The sequence below is a fragment of the Electrona antarctica genome (genome assembly GCF_951216825.1).
Source record: "Electrona antarctica genome assembly, chromosome: 12".
NCBI lineage: Eukaryota > Metazoa > Chordata > Actinopteri > Myctophiformes > Myctophidae > Electrona > Electrona antarctica.
The window spans coordinates 8358066-8378592 of record NC_136793.1 but is presented as its reverse complement, the minus strand read 5'-3'; the positions used below and the strand labels follow the sequence as shown (position 1 = coordinate 8378592).

Genomic DNA, 20527 nt, shown 5'->3' with positions numbered 1-20527 from the left:
TGCCTCGCTGCTTATAACTCTATCTCTACCGCTAGCTGTTAGCATAAACCCCAGTTCCCAGTGTCAGCATACACTTTAAGCATCACTTTAAAAGACAGAGTTTGCCCGCGCCCCCCCCCACACACACACACACACACACACTCGCTACATACACTCGCTACACATTGGAACAAGCACACACTGTTTACCTTTCGTCAGAGGCTTTTAAATGGTGGCAGCGTCGCGGTACAAAAGGCACAAATTAAATCTGAAATGTGGATGGCAGAATATTATAACGGCAAGTATTTCCTACAGCTTTAAGTCCAAAAATGTCTAAACTTAACCCCAGTAAAACTATGCCTAACCCTAAACTTATTTCTAACTATTATTCTCAGTAAAACAGAATACAAGAACCACCCCTCACCAAGCGTGAGGTCGGCAGAAAGAAAAACGAGGGCGAGATGGATTATGGGCGACTGTACCTATAGCTGTTACCGATATGCATGGAAAGGTGGATGGATTATGGGCGACGGTACCAATAGCTGTTACCGATATGCATGGAAAGGTGGATGGATTATGGGCGACGGTACCAATAGCTGTTACCGATATGCATGGAAAGGTGGATGGATTATGGGCGACGGTACCAATAGCTGTTACCGATATGCATGGAAAGGTGGATGGATTATGGGCGACGGTACCAATAGCTGTTACCGATATGCATGGAAAGGTGGATGGATTATGGGCGACGGTACCAATAGCTGTTACCGATATGCATGGAAAGGTGGATGGATTATGGGCGACGGTACCTATAGCTGTTACCGATATGAATGGAAAGGTGGATGGATTATGGGCGACGGTACCAATAGCTGTTACCGATATGAATGGAAAGGTGGATGGATTATGGGCGACGGTACCAATAGCTGTTACCGATATGAATGGAAAGGTGGATGGATTATGGGCGACTGTACCTATAGCTGTTACCGATATGCATGGAAAGGTGGATAGATTATGGACGACTGTACCTATATCTGTTACCGATGCATGGAAAGGTGGATGGATTATGGACGACTGTACCTATAGCTGTTACCGATGCATGGAAAGGTGGATGGATTATGGGCGACGGTACCTATAGCTGTTACCGATGCATGGAAAGGTGGATGGTTTATGGGCGACTGTACCTATAGCTGTTACCGATGCATGGAAAGGTGGATGGATTATGGGCGACTGTACCTATAGCTGTTACTGATGTGCATGGAAAGGTGGATGGATTATGGGCGACTGTACCTATAGCTGTTACTGATGCATGGAAAGGTGGATGGTTTATGGGCGACTGTACCTATAGCTGTTACCGATGCATGGAAAGGTGGATGGATTATGGGCGACTGTACCTATAGCTGTTACTGATGTGCATGGAAAGGTGGATGGATTATGGGCGACTGTACCTATAGCTGTTACTGATGTGCATGGAAAGGTGGATGGATTATGGGCGACTGTACCTATAGCTGTTACTGATGCATGGAAAGGTGGATGGTTTATGGGCGACTGTACCTATAGCTGTTACCGATGCATGGAAAGGTGGATGGATTATGGGCGACTGCACCTATAGCTGTTACCGATGCATGGAAAGGTGGATGGATTATGGGCGACGGTACCTATAGCTGTTACTGATGCATGGAAAGGTGGATGGATTATGGGCGACTGTACCTATAGCTGTTACCGATGCATGGAAAGGTGGATGGATTATGGGCGACGGTACCTATAGCTGTTACCGATGCATGGAAAGGTGGATGGATTATGGGCGACGGTACCTATAGCTGTTACCGATGCATGGAAAGGTGGATGGATTATGGGCGACTGTACCTATAGCTGTTACTGATGTGCATGGAAAGGTGGATGGATTATGGGCGACTGTACCTATAGCTGTTACTGATGCATGGAAAGGTGGATGGTTTATGGGCGACTGTACCTATAGCTGTTACCGATGCATGGAAAGGTGGATGGATTATGGGCGACTGTACCTATAGCTGTTACTGATGTGCATGGAAAGGTGGATGGATTATGGGCGACTGTACCTATAGCTGTTACTGATGTGCATGGAAAGGTGGATGGTTTATGGGCGACTGTACCTATAGCTGTTACCGATGCATGGAAAGGTGGATGGATTATGGGCGACTGTACCTATAGCTGTTACTGATGTGCATGGAAAGGTGGATGGATTATGGGCGACTGTACCTATAGCTGTTACTGATGTGCATGGAAAGGTGGATGGATTATGGGCGACTGTACCTATAGCTGTTACTGATGCATGGAAAGGTGGATGGTTTATGGGCGACTGTACCTATAGCTGTTACCGATGCATGGAAAGGTGGATGGATTATGGGCGACTGCACCTATAGCTGTTACCGATATTCATGGAAAGGTGGATGGATTATGGGCGACTGTAACTATAGCTGTTACTGATGCATGGAAAGGTGGATGGTTGCTGTGGGGCAAACGCTATATATGCTCCAGGCACTTGCACACATAGAAATCAAAGGGGTCTTGAGCCCTTGCCCTTTTAACCCGTCTCTAAGAAACTGCTCTTTCCAGATCATGAATACAACATTTACTAGGGTGGAAGAAAGGCCCCCATTTCCATGCCTTACCCGAACGCAGCATTTAAGAGAATTGCCTTTTCCCCCCAAACTCTCAAGAACTCGAACAGTCTTTTACGTTGAAAAGATTGTGTAGAAATCCATGTCGTATAGACCTTCAGTAGCTATAAAGAGTGCGGGGTACGTCGCACCCCGGAAATAGCCGATCTACAAGCTCACAACGCGTCGCGCTGCTTGTAGATCCGCTATTTTCGCCAATGTTGTGCCAAAAGTGCACCTTTTAAAGAAACGTCTGCCTCTCTGGCATTCTCTGATACGTCGCTGATATGTTCCCCTCAGAGCCATCTAATAGAAGAGTTGCGATATAGAGGGGGCAGAAACCGAGCGCTCGAGCTGTTCATGCAGCCTGAACTGAGACAAAGCTGGAGTTGGAAATACATTGTTTTCAATGAGGGCGGCGCCAATAAGAGCTATTTTAAGCATGTGTGCAACATGACATGTTTTAAAGTATTGTACAGTAACAACTAAAGTCTCTTTAATGTTTATGTTGTACTATTACTACAAAACAATCTAAAATAAAGTGATGTAAGATCATTAAAGCTGGGCTGTTGCCTGGGTCCAATGCATTTCTGCCTACTTCCGGTCTAGGACTTGTCCCAGTTGGTTGTCCCCATGCTCAATAGAAGTCTATGTAGGAGAGCCGCCATTGGACTGAAGCCCCATGAAGTGAACGCAGTTTGCGTAACTCTGTCTATATCTAAGGATCTGGTTGGGAGTGAATACAGTTCACTGCTGCAGTGGGGACCGAAAACTTTCTTTCATTCAGTCAGTCAGTCAGTCCGTCTGAGTCGCTTTCTAATTTTGAATTATTTCACCCAATCTCCATTGCTTTGGAAAACATACTGACAACGAGGGTTCAAGCCAAATGAATGGAATTGCACAGAGTGTGGGTGTGTGACAACCAGTGCATGGCCAATGCTAAAACACGCTCTGGTTCCACTCACGTGTGTTGATCTTCTGCAGGGAGATATGCTTCTCCAGCTGCCTCCTCAGCTTCAACTAACTAACTAACTACAACTAACTAACTAACTAACTAACTAACTAACTAACTAACTGATATGTTCCACTCACGCGTGTTGATCTTCTGCAGGGAGATGTGCTTCTCCAGCTGCCTCCTCAGCTTCACCTCGGCTCCGTACTTGCCCGTGGTGCCGTTGTCGGCCAGGATGAAGTGAGAGTGGAGCGAGTTGAGCACCGTTAGCTTGGAGAGAGGGTTGGACATGGTCTGGTAGGGACGCACCACCTGGTGGAGGGAGGGGAGAATTACACCCCACGGGTTAGAATGGTTTATAGCACCACCTGGTGGAGGGAGGGGAGTATTACAACCACAGGTTAGAATGGTTTATAGCACCACCTGGTGGAGGGAGAGGAGAATTATACCACAGGTTAGAATGGTTTATAGCACCACTTGGTGGAGGGAAGAGGGAATACACCAAGGTTAGCAGTTTTTAGCAGTGGGTTTCAACCCTTTTCACATCAAGGTCCATTATTTATTCAGCATCTGAGCCACGGACCACAAATGTGATGACATTTAGCCTCTCAGACGAAAAACGAAATAATTATTTTGTTATCGTTGGATAAGAATCCTAATATCTCAGATTCTTCTTCCAGGCTGAGTTTTGGATCAAAACAAGCTTGATCGGCGGCTAATTTCTATAAACTATATGATCGCCGGCTACAAAATATATGCTTTGGGTGAATTAAACATTCGGGGGACCCGTTACATTACATAGCGATTTTACACTTCCTGTTTCTTCGTTTCCGAGTGATGGCGGTCTAGGCGGTGAATGAGTTAAGTAAAACATGCACATGCACGCATGCACGCGCGCACACACACACACACACACACACACACACACACACACACACACACACACACACACGTATACGTACATCTTTTCCCACGAGGTCCTCCTGGTTTTCGACGATGCCCCACGGTGCGATGCCGATGGTGCAGATCTTCCCCCGAGACTTGGACGCGTGGTCTTTTAGCGCGTCTCCCACGTGACGGATCACCCCTGTGTGCGTGCGTGCGTGCGTGCGTGCGTGCGTGCGTGTGAGGCAGACGGACAGATACAAAGAACAGCTTGGTCAGGATCAACACCTTGTTTCATGTCAGATAAACGGGCAGAAACCTCCTACTGTATCTCCATATTTTAACCCTTTTTCTAGCCGTTTCATAAATCAACGCCACTACTTGATCAGCGTCACGCAACGGCATCAAAAGAAGCAGATCTACAAGCTCGAAACGACGCATTTCGAGCTTGTAGATCTGCTACTTTTGATGCTTTTAAAATTTGAATCCTGAAAAGTGACAGTTTTGGAGACATTTTGGAGACGCCTGACAGAGACGATAGGCGACACACACACACACACACACACACACACACACACACACACACACACACACACACACACACACACACACACACACACACACACACACACACACACACACACACACACACACACACACACACACACACACACACACACACACACACACACACACACACACACACACACACACGCACACGCCGTCCTCAGGAGAAGTGCGGTCGCTCAGACTGAGAGGTCAACATCTAGACATCACCTCATCCCACCTGTCTCCGTGACCCTCGTCCAACCCCTCGGTGCGATCCATCCATCAATCTGTCCACTCACTGTCCAGCCCCCCCAGTCTGCTGCCCCCTCTCTAACCGGCCGTCCACTCACTGTCCAGCCCTCACCCAGCCTGCCGCCACCTCAAAAGGCCAATCCAGTTCTCGGTGAAGAGGTGACCACTGAAACGGTGGTTAGTAAAAAACAGTGTGTTTGTGTGAGCGGTGACCACCGCGGCTCAGTGACGTCATGTTGTAGTTTTAGTAAAAACAGAGAGATGTGTTTGTGCGAGCAGTGACCACCACAGCGTTTGATTGATTGATTGATTGATTGATTGACATATTTATTAAGGTAAGAGACTCTCCGCTCACACAAACACATCTCTCTGTTTTTTACTAACCACCGTTTCAGTGGTCACCTCTTCACGAGAACTGGATTGGCCTTTAGAGGTGACGTATTTTAATAACAAAATGATAGGGAATAGTAGGCCTATAGGGTCGAATAAAACCAGGCATTTAAAAGCAACTTAAGTAATACGTTGCTAACCCCATCCTGTCCCCTTGTGTCCTGTTAATTTTGAAGGGCAGAGGTATCGCTTGTGTGGACAAGCGATACCTCTGCCCTTCAAAATTAACAGTTTGGATGTGGTCACCCCATCTGTAAGAGCCATATGATGTCTATGGGTTTATACTAATTGATGATTTGATGATGTCACCACAGGGCATGGCCAAGGTTGCCTGCGTGTATTTAACTCGTCCCCAATCAAGCAGCAGGTGTTACTGATTGGCAGAGGCACACTGTTTTTAACTGTGCAACAGGAGCTGTGGTCTGTATAGGCCTATCTCACAGCCCGCTTTCCACGCCCACTTCCGGTAAATAGTGGTGTCTTTAACATTAGCATTTACACGTTTTTTTCTCTGGAGAATCTAAGTACATTTTCTAATGTAAAAATGTGACAGACCAATATTATTATGAAGCAAACAAGATGGTAAATCAGGTCGAACAGATAGAACAAACCTTACCTTGAGAAAACAAAAGTTGTAGACTTCTTAAATTACCTCTGTTAACATGTAGCGTCTATGGAGTGACGTCACGCTATCACCACTAACCCCGAAAAGGGGCGTATTTAGGGGGGGCGGGGAAATTCTGTGAGCTTATTCTGGACGTTTGATTGTTTATTTATTTAAGTATTTATTGAATGCTGAGGTGACAGATCGGCTGTGAAAATACATTTTAATGAAATAAACTTTATGAATTCAACGAACAGTTTGGACTTCAGTTTATCAAACACACGTCTGAACACCTCCTTGCCGTCAGTATACCACAGTGCCTTTAGTACAGGACTTTAGGCACTACACCGCACGCACGCACGCACGCACGCACGCGCACACACACACACACACACACACACACACACACACACACACGCACACGCACACGCACACGCACACACACACACACCTGTGTTGACTCCTCCGGTGAAGATCCAGGCTCCGGTGGTCATGGCGGCCTTGATGAGGCCCTTGCCGAACACCTGCTTGAGTTTGGGCTGCAGCTCAAAGTTCTGCAGGCCTCCGTGCACCGAGATGAGCAGCTTGGGCAGCTCCAGCTGCCACTCCTTGGTCATCAGGTGGAGCAGAAGGTCAGGCTTGGTGTCGTAGGAGACGCGCACGTACTGAGGGGCGGAGGGGGGGGGAGAGAGAGAGAGAGAGAGAGAGAGAGAGAGAGAGAGAGAGAGAGAGAGAGAGAGAGAGACAACGACGACGACAGGGCTTAATGTTAGATCAATGTTCCTTCAAACCTTTAGGTTTCTTATGTTATACTTTAGCTGTTGAAAAAATAGCAGATCTTCAAGCTACGAGATTGTAGATCTGCAATTTTCTCCGAGAAAATCGTGAAAAAGATTTGAGTTTTTAACTCAAATCTTTGTTTCTGGGGGGATGTCCCTGGAACATCACATTTTCAGATGGGGGTCCGCAGCCAAATACATAATTCTGGGGGTCCTTGACATGAAAAAGGTTGAGCACCACTGACATATAGAAAGAAACAAAGGTTTTTCCGAAAACGTGCGTGCGTGCGTGCGTACACTGTTGACCAACTTGTTCCCGTCAGTTTGTGAAATGTTAACCCATTTAGACCTGACTTCGAAATATCATGACAGTTTTCTGAAAAACTGTCATGACTGTCGTGTTTCTATATCAGTGGGGCTCAATATTTCACGTCAAGGACCCCCAGAATTATCTGTATTTGGCAGCCGACCCCCATCTGAAAATATGTTGTTCCAGGGACCCTCCCCAGAAGCAAAGATTGGACTAAAAAACGCTCTGAAGTCACATTTTCACGATTTTTCAAAAATAGCAGACCTACAAGATCATAGCGCGGCACTCGGTGCTGCGCTATGATCTTGTAGGTCTGCTATTTTGCTTCAAACGTCAAAAGGGGGTTCCCATTCTGAATGGGTTAATGCCCTAAGCATGACACCACCACACACTAATTAATGTTCTCAGCGTGGCATGTCACCAGAACTCTAATTAACACATTATTACACGAAAAGCTATTTGTGTAATAAGATGTTGATTTAACGTCTAATTTTCTTTTGTGACATCAGAGACAAAACACACCTGGCATACGTTTGCGTGTAATTGCATTTATAACACCACACAGTACTCATGTTCGTACTTAAATAATAAATAAATGCATAAAAAAAACTAGAAAAAGTGCCACTCGGGGCACAGGTCTCCACCAGGGCAGGTCAGCTTGTGGCCTCCTGGTGGCACTATAATAAGCCAATGTGAAAAGTGTGTCATTTCTTCTTACGCCTTGAATGGCAATTGGATGATTTGATTTGACAGTATGTACAGTATTCAAAAAAATTATAAAAAAATGATGCTGCTATATAAATACTTCGGCCTCAGTCCAAAATGGGCTAAAAAAAAACAACTGTTGCTGTCGGGCAACAGTTCATATTTCAACTTTTTGTGAAATATGGAGCTGCACTCTGGGAGAACAGAGCAGCTGAATTCTTTGTTTTGATTATGTGTGGAGTGGTGCTCGTTTGAACCACGGCTAGAAGGCTGTTTCAACCAATCAGATTGCTTCCTCGAAATGACCTGTTGTATAATTGTAGATCTGCTACTTTGGCCAAAATACTCCAGTAAACAAAGTATGGATACGCGAACAAAAAAAAGTTCTTTGTTTAGTGCGTCACGTGCACCACTGATTCCATGATTGTTTAGTGCGTGCGCCACTGATTCCATGATTGTTTAGTGCGTGCGCCACTGATTCCATGATTGTATACAGTTCCATTATTGTGCAGTACGTGTTTGTGTGGTATGTGATAACGCCCGGAGTGCAACCTGACCCAGAAAAAGTGGACCGGATCGGAGCGATCAATAATAAGAGTGGGTGTTGTTGACATGCCAGTGCAGTTACCATGGTGACGGGCATCCATTACCATAGTAATATAGTCTGATGTCATTTACACATCCTACATGAGTTGCATGGGTCCCATTCTGGAAACCTCATAACTCCATTGTTGAGGTCTGTGTGTTGTTTCGAAAACATTGAACCAATGGAAAGTAGTAAAAAATGCTTTGGACAAAACCTCTTAACTCCATTGGACCCTCAAACTGTCTGCTAAAGCCACGAACTCCACCACTGCTTCCCCTCTCATGTAAGTAATTGACAATATATAAAGTTACAACACCAACTTTGATGAGGCTGCTTTGCTTTGTTTTAAAAATATAAGGTTTTCTTAATTTCCTGAAAAATGTATATTTTTCATTTCCTAAAAAATGAACATTTTGGAGTTATGAGGTTTCCTCCCGACAGCAGAGATATATATATATTTTTAACTGTTCCAAAAATAAACAAATGGCCCGGTGTTATTTTCCATAGATAAATTACTTCCACAAACCAGGGGATGAGAAAGTACCTACCCTAGGCCTTTGGTTCACAAACGTTTTCATGTCAAGCAGATCCATCTAATAGAAGAGTTACGATATAGAGGGGGCAGAAACCGAGTGCTCGAGCGCTGTTCATGCAGTTGACGTGGTTAATGTATGTTTTCTAATCAAAATTTTAATCGCCAAAGTAACTAAAGTTTTCAAATAATTATAGTGAAGTAAAAGTAAAAATTTTGACTCTGAGATGTAGTGGAGTAGAAGTAAAAGTATTGGAAATTGGCAATACTCAAGTAAAGTACAAATAGCCTACCTCAAAATTGTACTTAACCCTTTCAGCGCTAGCATTTATTGAAAAATTAGGATCTAATTCACGCCAGCATTTTTTCCAGTCGAGCTCTTATTTTGAAAAGCCACAGTTCCAGTCTACCGGAAGTAGCTTATCCTAGGACGCTCAACGGAGCCGAGACAGGCCTTGTTTACAATGTGATTCCAAACCGGGGCACTGGAGAGCTCCACATTGTCGGCTCTGTGCCGTCAAAGAAACGCGGTTTTGACCAAAATGCCATCTGGGACAAGGAATAGGAGATACAGGCGATTGAAAGAAACGGATAGAATGGATTATTATGGCGGCGACGATGATCTATGATGGACGATCCAGTGCTGTGCTAACAACATAGCTAGCTAACCGGCTAACGTAAGTAGCATTATGGCTCGATCGATCGAATGCACTATAAAAGCGTATTTGCCATTAATCAACGGCAATGGCGCTGAAAGTATTAAGTACAGTACTTAGGTAAAAGTACTTAGTTACTTTACAGCACTGCTATATGTACCATGGCTTTGTTGGAGTGCCCTCCGCCCTGGAACTCGATGGTGCCGAAGGCGTCGGTGGGGCTGAGCTGCGTGTGTTTGCACACCGACCACTTCTCCACCTCCACCTTGTTCTGCAGCCGTTCTGCCTTGTCGTTCTGGCTGGACGGGTGGCCCATGCCCGGGGGCAGGCCCACATGCTGGCCTATCAGGCGGCCGCAGCAGCACCTGCATGGGGTGTGGAGAGAGGAGAGACACACACACACACACACACACACACACACACACACACACACACACACACACACACACACACACACACACACACACACACACACACACACACACACACACACACACACACACACACACACACACACACACACACACACACACACACAGGATGAATGAATGGACAGGTTCGTCGCACAAAACACCTCCAGGTTTGACGAGAGAGAGAGAGAGAGAGAGCATGTGTGTGCGTGCGTGCGTGCGTGCGTGCATGCGTGCGTGGGTGCGTGCGTGCGTGCGTGCGTGCGTGCGTGCGTGCGTGCGTGCGTTCGTGCGTGCGTGCGTGCGTGATTCTTGCATGTACAATTAAAGACACAGGCCTATTGGAACAAAGACACGGAGCTGACTGTACAAACTGACTGTGACTGTGACTTTGTTCAGATCATATTGTTCCACTTTTCTGCTTTGGCAACGTAAACACACATGGTTTCCTCAATGCCATTAAAGCCCTTTGAATTGAAATCAACTGAATTGTAAACAGAGCTGTGACATGGCATAACAACACAGTGCACATCGCAAACACATTAGCAGCTAATTAACTTAAATGTGTACGTGTGACGGCCGCCGTGTCGGGTTTGGCTCCTCCCCTTTATGTATCTCCATAGACGTAGAAAGGTAGACGCCTCCTTCGGCTCTGGGCCGTCTGTATCTCCATAGACACAGAAAGGTAGACGCCTCCTTCGGCTCTGGGCCGTCTGTATCTCCACAGACACAGAAAGGTAGACGCCTCCTTCGGCTCTGGGCCGTCTGTATCTCCATAGACATAGAAAGATAGACGCCTCCTTCGTCTCGGTGGCGTCTGTATCTCCATAGACATAGAAAGGTAGACGCCTCCTTCGGCTCTGGGCCGTCTGTATCTCCACAGACACAGAAAGGTAGACGCCTCCTTCGGCCTGGCCAATCAGCAGCAGCTTCTAGCAACTTCTAGCAGCAGCTTCTAGCTTCTAGCTGCTGCTGATTGGCCGTTTTGTGGCCGGGCATCAAGTCTGCCTGAGAGTTCCCAGATGGGAGCAGGAGGGGGGAACCCAGTGTACTCTCTGCTGCCCCATCTGGCGGAGTCAGGTTAGTCTGTATCTCCATAGACACAGAAAGGTAGACGCCTCCTTCGGCTCTGGGGCGTCTGTATCTCGAGAGGAGGCGAGCAAGGGGACGTTCGGTAGGCCGATCAGACGCATTGTAAACGTTTGTTTTCCCATGGCAAAAGAGCTCATTTGGATTGATATAAGTCAATATAAAGACACGATGTGATTGGCCACTATGGCCAGTGGCACCGCCCTCGCGTTGTGATAGGTCAGAATGAACTGCAGCGGCCAATGAGGCATCTAGGCTCCGTCTCAGGGACGTTCAGAGAGTGTTAGAGAGGCAGGGGCTGAAATCCCGTAAAAGGCACTTTTGGACAAAAGAAATTGCGAAAACAGCAGATCTACAAGCTCAGGGGGCCACGCATAAAAAGTAACTTAATCCACAAAACTAACGTCATTTGTATTGTTGACCTATTTCTAAAATATTAGCGCAACTTTCAACTTTGGAACACATGGAACTATTTTTTGGGCGTAGTGATATGGACACAAAAAAAATAGTTCCGTGTGATAGAGGGGTCAAAAATGAACGAAAGTTGCACTCATATTTTAGAAATAGGTCAACAATACAAATGACATTAGTTTTGTGGATTAATTTACTTTTAATTCATGGCCCCCTGTGCCCCCCTACAAAATGACCGGAACTACTTAATATTTCACCAAAACCAGAGCAGAACTCCCACCACGGGACTCGGGCAATCAATTTATACAGTTGCAACCACTATATTAATGGCATGTTCATACAGTTAAAAAAAATCTGAACTATCCCTTTAAAACAAATGCAAAATCTCACTAATCGTGTTTTCACATTGCTGTGCTGCACCTGGCAGATATATAGAAGTATTTTGTTATTAGTCACGTTATGAAAAAAAAACATCATTCTGGGTGTTTGTAATCTGTGGGAAATATGATGCGTTTCTGATGTCGTGGTGCAGTTGGCAGGACGTTAACCAGAGCAGCCAGGACTCATCTCAGTCACACTGTCTGTCCAAAATGAAAACGCTCTCTTTTGGATTTGCATAATTAGTGGGTATCGTACTAATTCTGCCCTGCATACATTAGAGGGGATTTGCACAACTCTGCTCAGAGTTTGGTGTTTGTCCCGTTTTGTAATGAAAATGCTTTAGTTGGTTAAGTGGACTCCAGACAACAACCATTATGGAAATAAGTTATATTCTTTTATTACATGGCTTGGTTGAATGCTTGATTCTGATTGGTCAATCGCTTAATTCAGCGGTGAGTTATGTGATGATAATGACCGCTCCGCTGTATAATGACTGCTGCCTAATCAAACCCTCTGAGCACCACCAGCTGCGCGGCTGCGCCCCGCTTGATTTACTGCCGTTTCCAACATAACAGCCATGCAAACACACACACTAGTGACACACAATGTAATTTACAGCTAAAAATTGCTCTTAAAAATGTGTTTGAAAACATTTGAGCGAGAAATAGACGAAGCAGGACCTGAAAATGGATTCTATTTGATCAACTCACTTCCTTGTTTTCTGACAGTGCTGCAGCCCTGCAGCTGGGCAGACACAGCCAGCGCAAACTTATGGAATACTTTTTTTGTTGTGTTTTGGGTCAATGTATTAATTTATGTTAGTTAGCCATGTAATAAGCGGGATAATATCAGGATATAATTCACCTTCAGGGAGTTTAACCACCTCGGCTTTGCCTCGGTGGTTAAACTCCCTGTCGGTGAATTATCTCCCGACAATGACCACCTAGCCAGATATTATCCCTTGCATGTCTATATTATGTCTTTGTTGCGTGGAAACTCATATGTCCAAAAAAAGTTTTTCAGGCAATTACAATATCAAAAGTAGCAGATCGAAAAGTTCAAAATGTGTTGCTTTATGCTGTGCTTCGAAGCACAGAAGCACAAATGTGGTGCAAATCTTTGAATATATATTCTTTCAAAGTGAGCGTTTTTAACTCAAATCTTTGCTACTGGGGGGGGGGGGGGGTCCCTGGAACAACATATTTTCAGATGGGGGTCGGTGGCACAATTACATATAATTGTTGGGGTCCTTGACATGAAATATTGAGCACCACTGATACAGAAACATAGGTATTTCAGAAAACCGTCAGGATTTAGAAGATATTTTTCAGGTCTAAATGGGTTAAGCTGTATCCTTTCGTATAACCGCCCCCGCAGCTTTGGGCAAAAGAGGACAAAAGCACGTTGTTGGCAAGAGTTCATTGATTTTAAGATGTCAGACTTTTCTTCCAACACAACTTTCCAATAGTTTGTAGCCTACAGCAGAAGGCAAAGAATTGTGCCAAATTAAATTGGAGGCTTTTCTTTTCTCCAAGTTAAACAGTTATAAAACAAAACAGGATAATCATTTTAGCTTTAATTTTGTTTTCCATTTGTCGTCAAATTGGGTGCTGGGGGTGAAAATATGTGGCCTGTTTTGATTTTTCTGGTGTGTCAGACAGTGGTTAAAAAAAAAGAAAAGTCAATTTGGCCTTTGGCTCAGGACATTATGTTTTAGTGATGGATGATAATACAATAAAAGAGGTTTTTCACAAGGCTGCAGTTGGCACAGATCCCACTGTAGTAATTGAGGTGAAAGTTGTTGTTTGTGGAGCAGCGTTATCAGTTCTCGCGGTTCCAAAAGGTCTGTGATTTCATATCATTTCAAGAGAGTTTATTGTCAATTTCTTCACAGTACAAGTACTGTGAAGAATTCTACTCGGAAAACTAATAAAAACTAACAACATAAATCGACGGGTACAGGCTTTAGTTCCGACACTATTACTGGTCAGACAGTCATTAGACCGACGACCTACCTAAAACCCTATTGGTCACAGTCATTAGACCGACGACCTACCTCAAACCCTATTGGTCACAGTCATTAGACCGACGACCTACCTCAAACCCTATTGGTCAGACAGTCATTAGACCGATGACCTACCTCAAACCCTATTGGTCAGACAGTCATTAGACCGACAACCTACCTCAAACCCTATTGGTCAGACAGTCATTAGACCACCAACTTACCTCAAACCCAATTGGTCCGACAGTCATTAGACCGACGACCTACCTCAAACCCTATTGGTCCGACAGTCATTAGACCGACGACCTACCTCAAACCCTATTGGTCAGTCAGTCATTAGACCGACAACCTACCTCAAACCCTATTGGTCAGACAGTCATTAGACCGACGACCTACCTCAAACCCTATTGGTCAGTTTAGTCATTAGACCGACAACCTACCTCAAACCCTATTGGTCAGACAGTCATTAGACCGACAACCTACCTCAAACCCTATTGGTCAGACAGTCATTAGACCGCCAACCTACCTCAAACCCTATTGGTCAGACAGTCATTAGACCGACGACCTACCTCAAACCCTATTGGTCAGTCAGTCATTAGACCGACAACCTACCTCAAACCCTATTGGTCCGAAAGTCATTAGACCGACAACCTACCTCAAACCCTATTGGTCAGTCAGTCATTAGACCCATAACCTACCTCAAACCCTATTGGTCCGACAGTCATTAGACCGCCAACCTACCTCAAACCCTATTGGTCCGACAGTCATTAGACCACCAACCTACCTCAAACCCTATTGGTCAGACAGTCATTAGACTAACCCAACCATAACCGTAAGCACAGGAGCAGCGCATGTTGGAGCGCTAGTCCGACCGACGTTCCCGCATGTCGGACTAATGCTCTGTCGGAATTACCATCGTTTCCCAAATCAATAGTAGGGGAGAGCCACCACGGTTGTAACGCGTCATGGTTGTAACATGCACGTTATCTCTTGATTGGTCAACGCCATCATGACGCCATGGCGTCAGTATGTGTACAGCAACGTACTCTACGTGCCCAGGAAGTTTGAAGTATTTACCTTTATCCTACGGGGAGTTAATGGCGAAAAACTGACTTTTCTCAAAATGTTTTATCAATTGAAAAACTTGAAGTGGTTTATGGTAGCAGACATGTGTAGGTCCGTTGCCTGAACATATTACATATGTAGATAAACAGATCTCTGAGTAAAAAAATGAAACGTGCAAAGTGTTACAACCGTGGCAGCTCTCCCCTACTTCCCTTTCCTGAGCAACATTAGCCACTTTGTCCTGGGCAGTGTTGTTTACGTCAACAAAAACTGAGACGAAATTTTTTCGTCGACTACCGTTTTCCACTGACGAAAACTAAATGGAAACTAAGCTATGATGACTGAAACTAAGACTAAATATACTGACGATATCGTCAACAAATAAAAACTAGACTAAAATGTTAGGAAGGGACTAGTGGACCAGAGATCCAGTATAAGTCATTTTACACTTGGTTGCATGCTGAAAATAGCAGATCTACAAGCTCACAACGTGACGCGTTGATCTCTGGTCCACTAGTCCCAATAAGCAATAAGGGGTCTCCTTCCAGACGCCGGGATGTCATCTCTACCCCCTGCTCTGCTGCTATTGGCCGATGTGAAATTCCATCCGAAGAACCGTGCAATTCGCCTATTCTCCAACGGAAGAATAGGCGATGAAGCCAAAATTTTGTCATCTGTGGTTCTCACCTCGGAAACTGATAGAATTGAACTGCATGGTATTAACGCCGCTGCACAAAAGTTAAGACAAATTTCACCCCAATTACTGCAGTGGGATCTGTGCCAACTGCAACCACAACATTATCACCCTCGTCCTCAGCACCCCGGTTGACAAAAGAGACAAAAGCAATTAAGCAAATGATTATCCCGGGGAAAATAAAACAAATGATTATCCTGAGGAAAAGAAAACAAGATCCAATTTAATTTGGCACGATGTACAATCTCCTGTACAAACTATTGGAAGGTCGTGTTGGAAGAAAAACCTCACATCTTAAAATAGATTAACTCACGCCAACAGTATCACTTCTTCTTCAGTACTTCTTCTTCTTTTGCAGAGGGGGGTTAAACTAGGATACAGCTTAAAACATGTTCAACATAAAACAGTCGGCAGCGAGTATATTATTTGAGATAATCACAATTATTTTACATCATAAAAATAGGAGAAATGTCAGATCTACGGTGTTGGTAGTGAAAATAATCATGGTTTCTAGACATGATTGCCTTAGATTAACATTAACGACAATAACTAAGTGGACTAAGAAAAGGGAGGAGCCAAACCCGAGTACCTGTTTACACAGAGAGAGAGAGAGAGAGAGAGAGAGAGAGAGAGAGAGAGAGAGAGAGAGAGAGAGAGAGAGAGAGAGAGAGAGAGAGAGAGGAGAGAGAGATAGAGAGATAGATAGAGAGATAGATAGATAGATAGATAGATAGATAGAGAGAGAGAGAACCCTCACAAAAAAAACATGCAGTAATCCTGGTCTCTAAACTGCCTCCCCCTGGCCAGCTGGGTTTGACGGCCATATATGGAGCGTGTCGCAAGGCATGATGTCATGAGGCGTGACAGCCACATATGGAGGCGTGAGCGACGGAAAGGTTCTGCAGGTTTTCATAGTAGTCTGCAACCTACGGTCACAGTTATTCTGAAATCTGAGCTGTCTCTCTCTCTACCTCTCTCTACCTTTCCCTCTCTCTCTCCCTCTCCCTACCTCTCCCTCTCTCTCTCCCTCTCTCTCTACCTCTCCCTCTCTCTCTATCCCTCTACCTCTCCCTCTCTCTCTATCCCTCTACCTCTCCCTCTCTCTCTCTCTCTCTCTCTCTCTCTCTCTCTCTGCCTCTCTCTCTCCCTGCCTCTCTCTCTCTCCCTCTCTCTCCCTCTCCCTCTCCCTCTCTCCACCTATCTCTACCTCTCTCTCCCTCTCTCTCCCTCTCCCTCTCCCTACCTCTCTCTCCCTCTCCCTCTCCCTACCTCTCCCTCTCTCTCTCCCTCTCTCTCTACCTCTCCCTCTCTCTCTATCCCTCTACCTCTCCCTCTCTCTCTCTCCCTCTCTCTCTCCCTCTCTCTCTCTCTCTCTCCCTCTCTCTCTCTCTCGTCAACAGAAACACAAAGAGAAGAGCAGATTAAATCCTGGAGAAAGTCCCATTTGCTCTGTGTCTCCCTGCAGCTATACCAGCTACCTCCTTCCAGATATGATAATTATGTGTATCCACATGAACAGCATTTCCTGTGGCGTGTGTGTGTGCTTGTGCGCGCGTGGCGTGTGCACGTTCCCATGTGCACACCTGTACACAGCCAGCAATGGGTAGAACGCTCCCAAAAATGTAGTCTCTGTGACACATCTAGGGGCCGCAATCTGCATTCAAAGATGTTCCTAGAAGCTTTGTCATTGGTCGGAAAAAATGACTGTCGCAATGACTAACCAATCAGGAAGCAGACAGGCAAATCGACCAATGACAAAGCTTCTAGGACACATATGTGTGACCATTTACAAAAACAAAGAATGCATTCTATAAAACACATGTTTCAATGACATCTTACGATCCAACATCAACTCCTTGGATGCCGAATCCCATAGGGGGCGCCATAGGGCATTCACTAAAAAATCGATTTATCGATTTATCGATTTCATTAACACAAGTCGATTCACATTAGGACAAGTCGAAAGTTGAAAAAAAAAAAAAAAAAAAAAAAGTTTTCCCCATATCATATTTTGTATTGTGTTCTCGGGCCGCTGCGCTGTGCTGCGCGCTGCTGCTGGCGCTGTGTGCCAATGATGCCCCCTCTCCTGTTGTGTTATCTTTTCTGGTCTGTGTTGAGTGATCCAACTATTGCAACTTCAACGGGGGAGAGAGAGAGAGAGTCGCGTTAGAGAGAGAGAGAGAGACGCGTTAGAGAGAGAGAGAGAGAGAGAGAGACTCAGAGAGAGAGAGAGAGAGAGTCGCGTTAGAGAGAGAGAGAGAGAGACGCGTTAGAGAGAGAGAGAGAGAGAGAGAGAGACTCAGAGAGAGAGAGAGAGAGAGAGAAGGGCGGTCGCGTTAGCAACAGGCTAAGCTCACAGCATATCGCTACGTTCGTTCTATAAAGGGTAGATCCGCCACCTACCTTTTTTATTCCTTTTCTCTTCCCCGTGGCCGGCGGCCCAACAAACGGTTCGCGACCGGGCCGTGAGCCTCTCCGCGGCCCACTGGGACGCGCGACGCACACACTGTTTAGTATTTACTATTATAGTTTTATGTTTTGATAATCAGCGCTTTGCCATATAGATGATACATACACTGTGCCATATTGGAGAGGCCACTGTGTGTGCGCAGTGCTTTGTTTGACATGCTCTGTATTTGAGCGCGCGCACCTCCACCCCCCCCCCCCCCCCCCCCCCGTCGTACAAAACGATAAATCGACTCAACTTCGACTTTACTGTCTGACAAGTCGACTTGGAAAAATCTCAAGTCGTTAATGCCCGCGGTATAGGTGAATAGTGCCAGTGAAATGTGCGACATGAGCAGAGAAGAAGAGCTCGCTTGCTGTCAAAAAAAATTCAGTGATGTTACCAATGTATTAAATGGCGAGTTTGTACTTCAGCCCTCTTGGGAGAAGATACAAAGAACCAAAGTGGAAGTACATCAGATTTAAAAGAAATCGTTTGTACACCAGCATCAACTAAGATGTTGAACGAGGCTCTGAAACAGCAGTGACTGTGAGAGATTAGATTATCCACATCATGTGTGCAATTGTGTAATGGTGTGTCTCCCTCTGTTATGTATTTTTGTATGTCATTGATGTTTTATGTGTGGCTGTAGCTGGGGTGAAAGCCCAAGACAAAATTTCCCTTGTGGACAATACAGTTTACCGTGACCTTGACCGTGTCATGTCTGAAACCGAAAGTAATAATGGCCCGTGGTCTGTTGCACATGGGCCTCACAGAGCTATACTAGGGGTTGGCGTTAAATCATTCTGACATTAAATAGTTTGAGAACCACTGATATAGAAAAATGCGTTTTTTTTCCAGAAAACTGTCAGGATTTGGAATACATTTTGTAGAATCTGGTCTCAGGTCTAAATGGGTTAAACTCCGCACTTTACTCGTTACTTTACATCACTGTGAAGGTGAGAGCAGTAACTAACTAGTAAATGGTAAATAGTAAATGGTGCATTTATATAGCGCCTTTATCCAAGGCGCTTTACATTGTGCATTACATTCACACACACATTCATACACTGATTGCGGTGGAAGCCATGCAAGGTACCAACCAGCACATCGGGAGCAATTTGGGGTTCAGTGTCTTGCCCAAGGACACTTCCGACATGTAGATAGGAGGAGCCGGGATTCGAACTGCCAACCCATGGATCATTGGACGACCTGCTCTACCTCCTGAGCCACAGTCGCCCCATACTTTGAGGACCCACTTGAGAGTTGCTGCAACTGGACTATCCTCCAGTGAAATTTCAAATTAAAAAAAAGTATCAATAACGGCTTACTGTCTTTTAAAGTAACTTTCCTGACACTGAACACCACCAAACTCTGAGGTGAGGTGTGTGGAGGGGCAAGAAAGAACAGATAACCTTCTCCCTCAGATTGGTCACGTCGACCTCCCACACTGAACACCACCAAACTCTGAGGTGAGGTGTGTGGAGGGGCAAGAAAGAACAGATAACCTTCTCCCTCCGATTGGTCACGACGACCTCCCACGCTGAACAGTTTCTATTTTTATTGAACTTTTAGGATATCTCGGAACGGAGCATGGCGATGTGATGTCATCATGCTCTGCTCTAAGCCGCTGGCATAACCAGCTGAAAATATGTTGTTGGAGAGACCCACCAGAAACAAACATTTGAGTTAAAAACGTGCGCTGTGAAAGCAAAATGTATTCAAAGATTTGCGCTATATTTTCAATATTTTTTTTCTCCAAAAATAGCAGATCTACAGGTTCGCTACGAACTAACAGCTAAAGTTTAAAATAATGGTTAAAGTGGTTAAACACAATCAGTGCCGCGGGATTCCTTCAAAATAGAAGCTCTGGGGTGCCGGAAAGACATGGCTGCTTTTACTCTGAAAGCAGCCATGTGCATCCAACCCATGAATCCAACCCAATGCATGCGTCGGTTGGATTCCCTTTTTTTTTCTTTTTTAATTATTTATTTACCCAGGGAAGTAGCTGAGCACAGGTGCTCATTTTCAGCAATGCCCTGCACATAGAAACACACAGACAGACACACACTCGCACACATTAAAACCTGGGAGCTGACCAGTACAACCACAGTCTTATACTGTTGGCCACTAAGCAGCTCCAGGGGGAGCATTTGGGGGTTCAGTGCCTTGCTCAAGGGCACTTCAGCGGTGTTGGGTGAGTGATGACAATCACTT

General features: G+C 45.2%; 1 protein-coding gene across 1 annotated transcript in view; it reads right to left on the bottom strand.

Annotated features, from left to right (window-relative positions):
• The window catches only part of trpm3 (transient receptor potential cation channel, subfamily M, member 3), a gene marked incomplete at both ends in the record, with an annotated part of 426331 nt that overhangs the window by 183129 nt on the left and 222675 nt on the right, over positions 1–20527 (bottom strand). Inside the window, 4 exons of the mRNA XM_079516029.1 lie at positions 3705–3876; positions 4527–4651; positions 6696–6909; positions 9973–10177. Of these exons, the coding sequence (XP_079372155.1) occupies positions 3705–3876; positions 4527–4651; positions 6696–6909; positions 9973–10177 (716 nt within the window). The remainder of the gene's footprint in view (positions 1–3704; positions 3877–4526; positions 4652–6695; positions 6910–9972; positions 10178–20527) is intronic.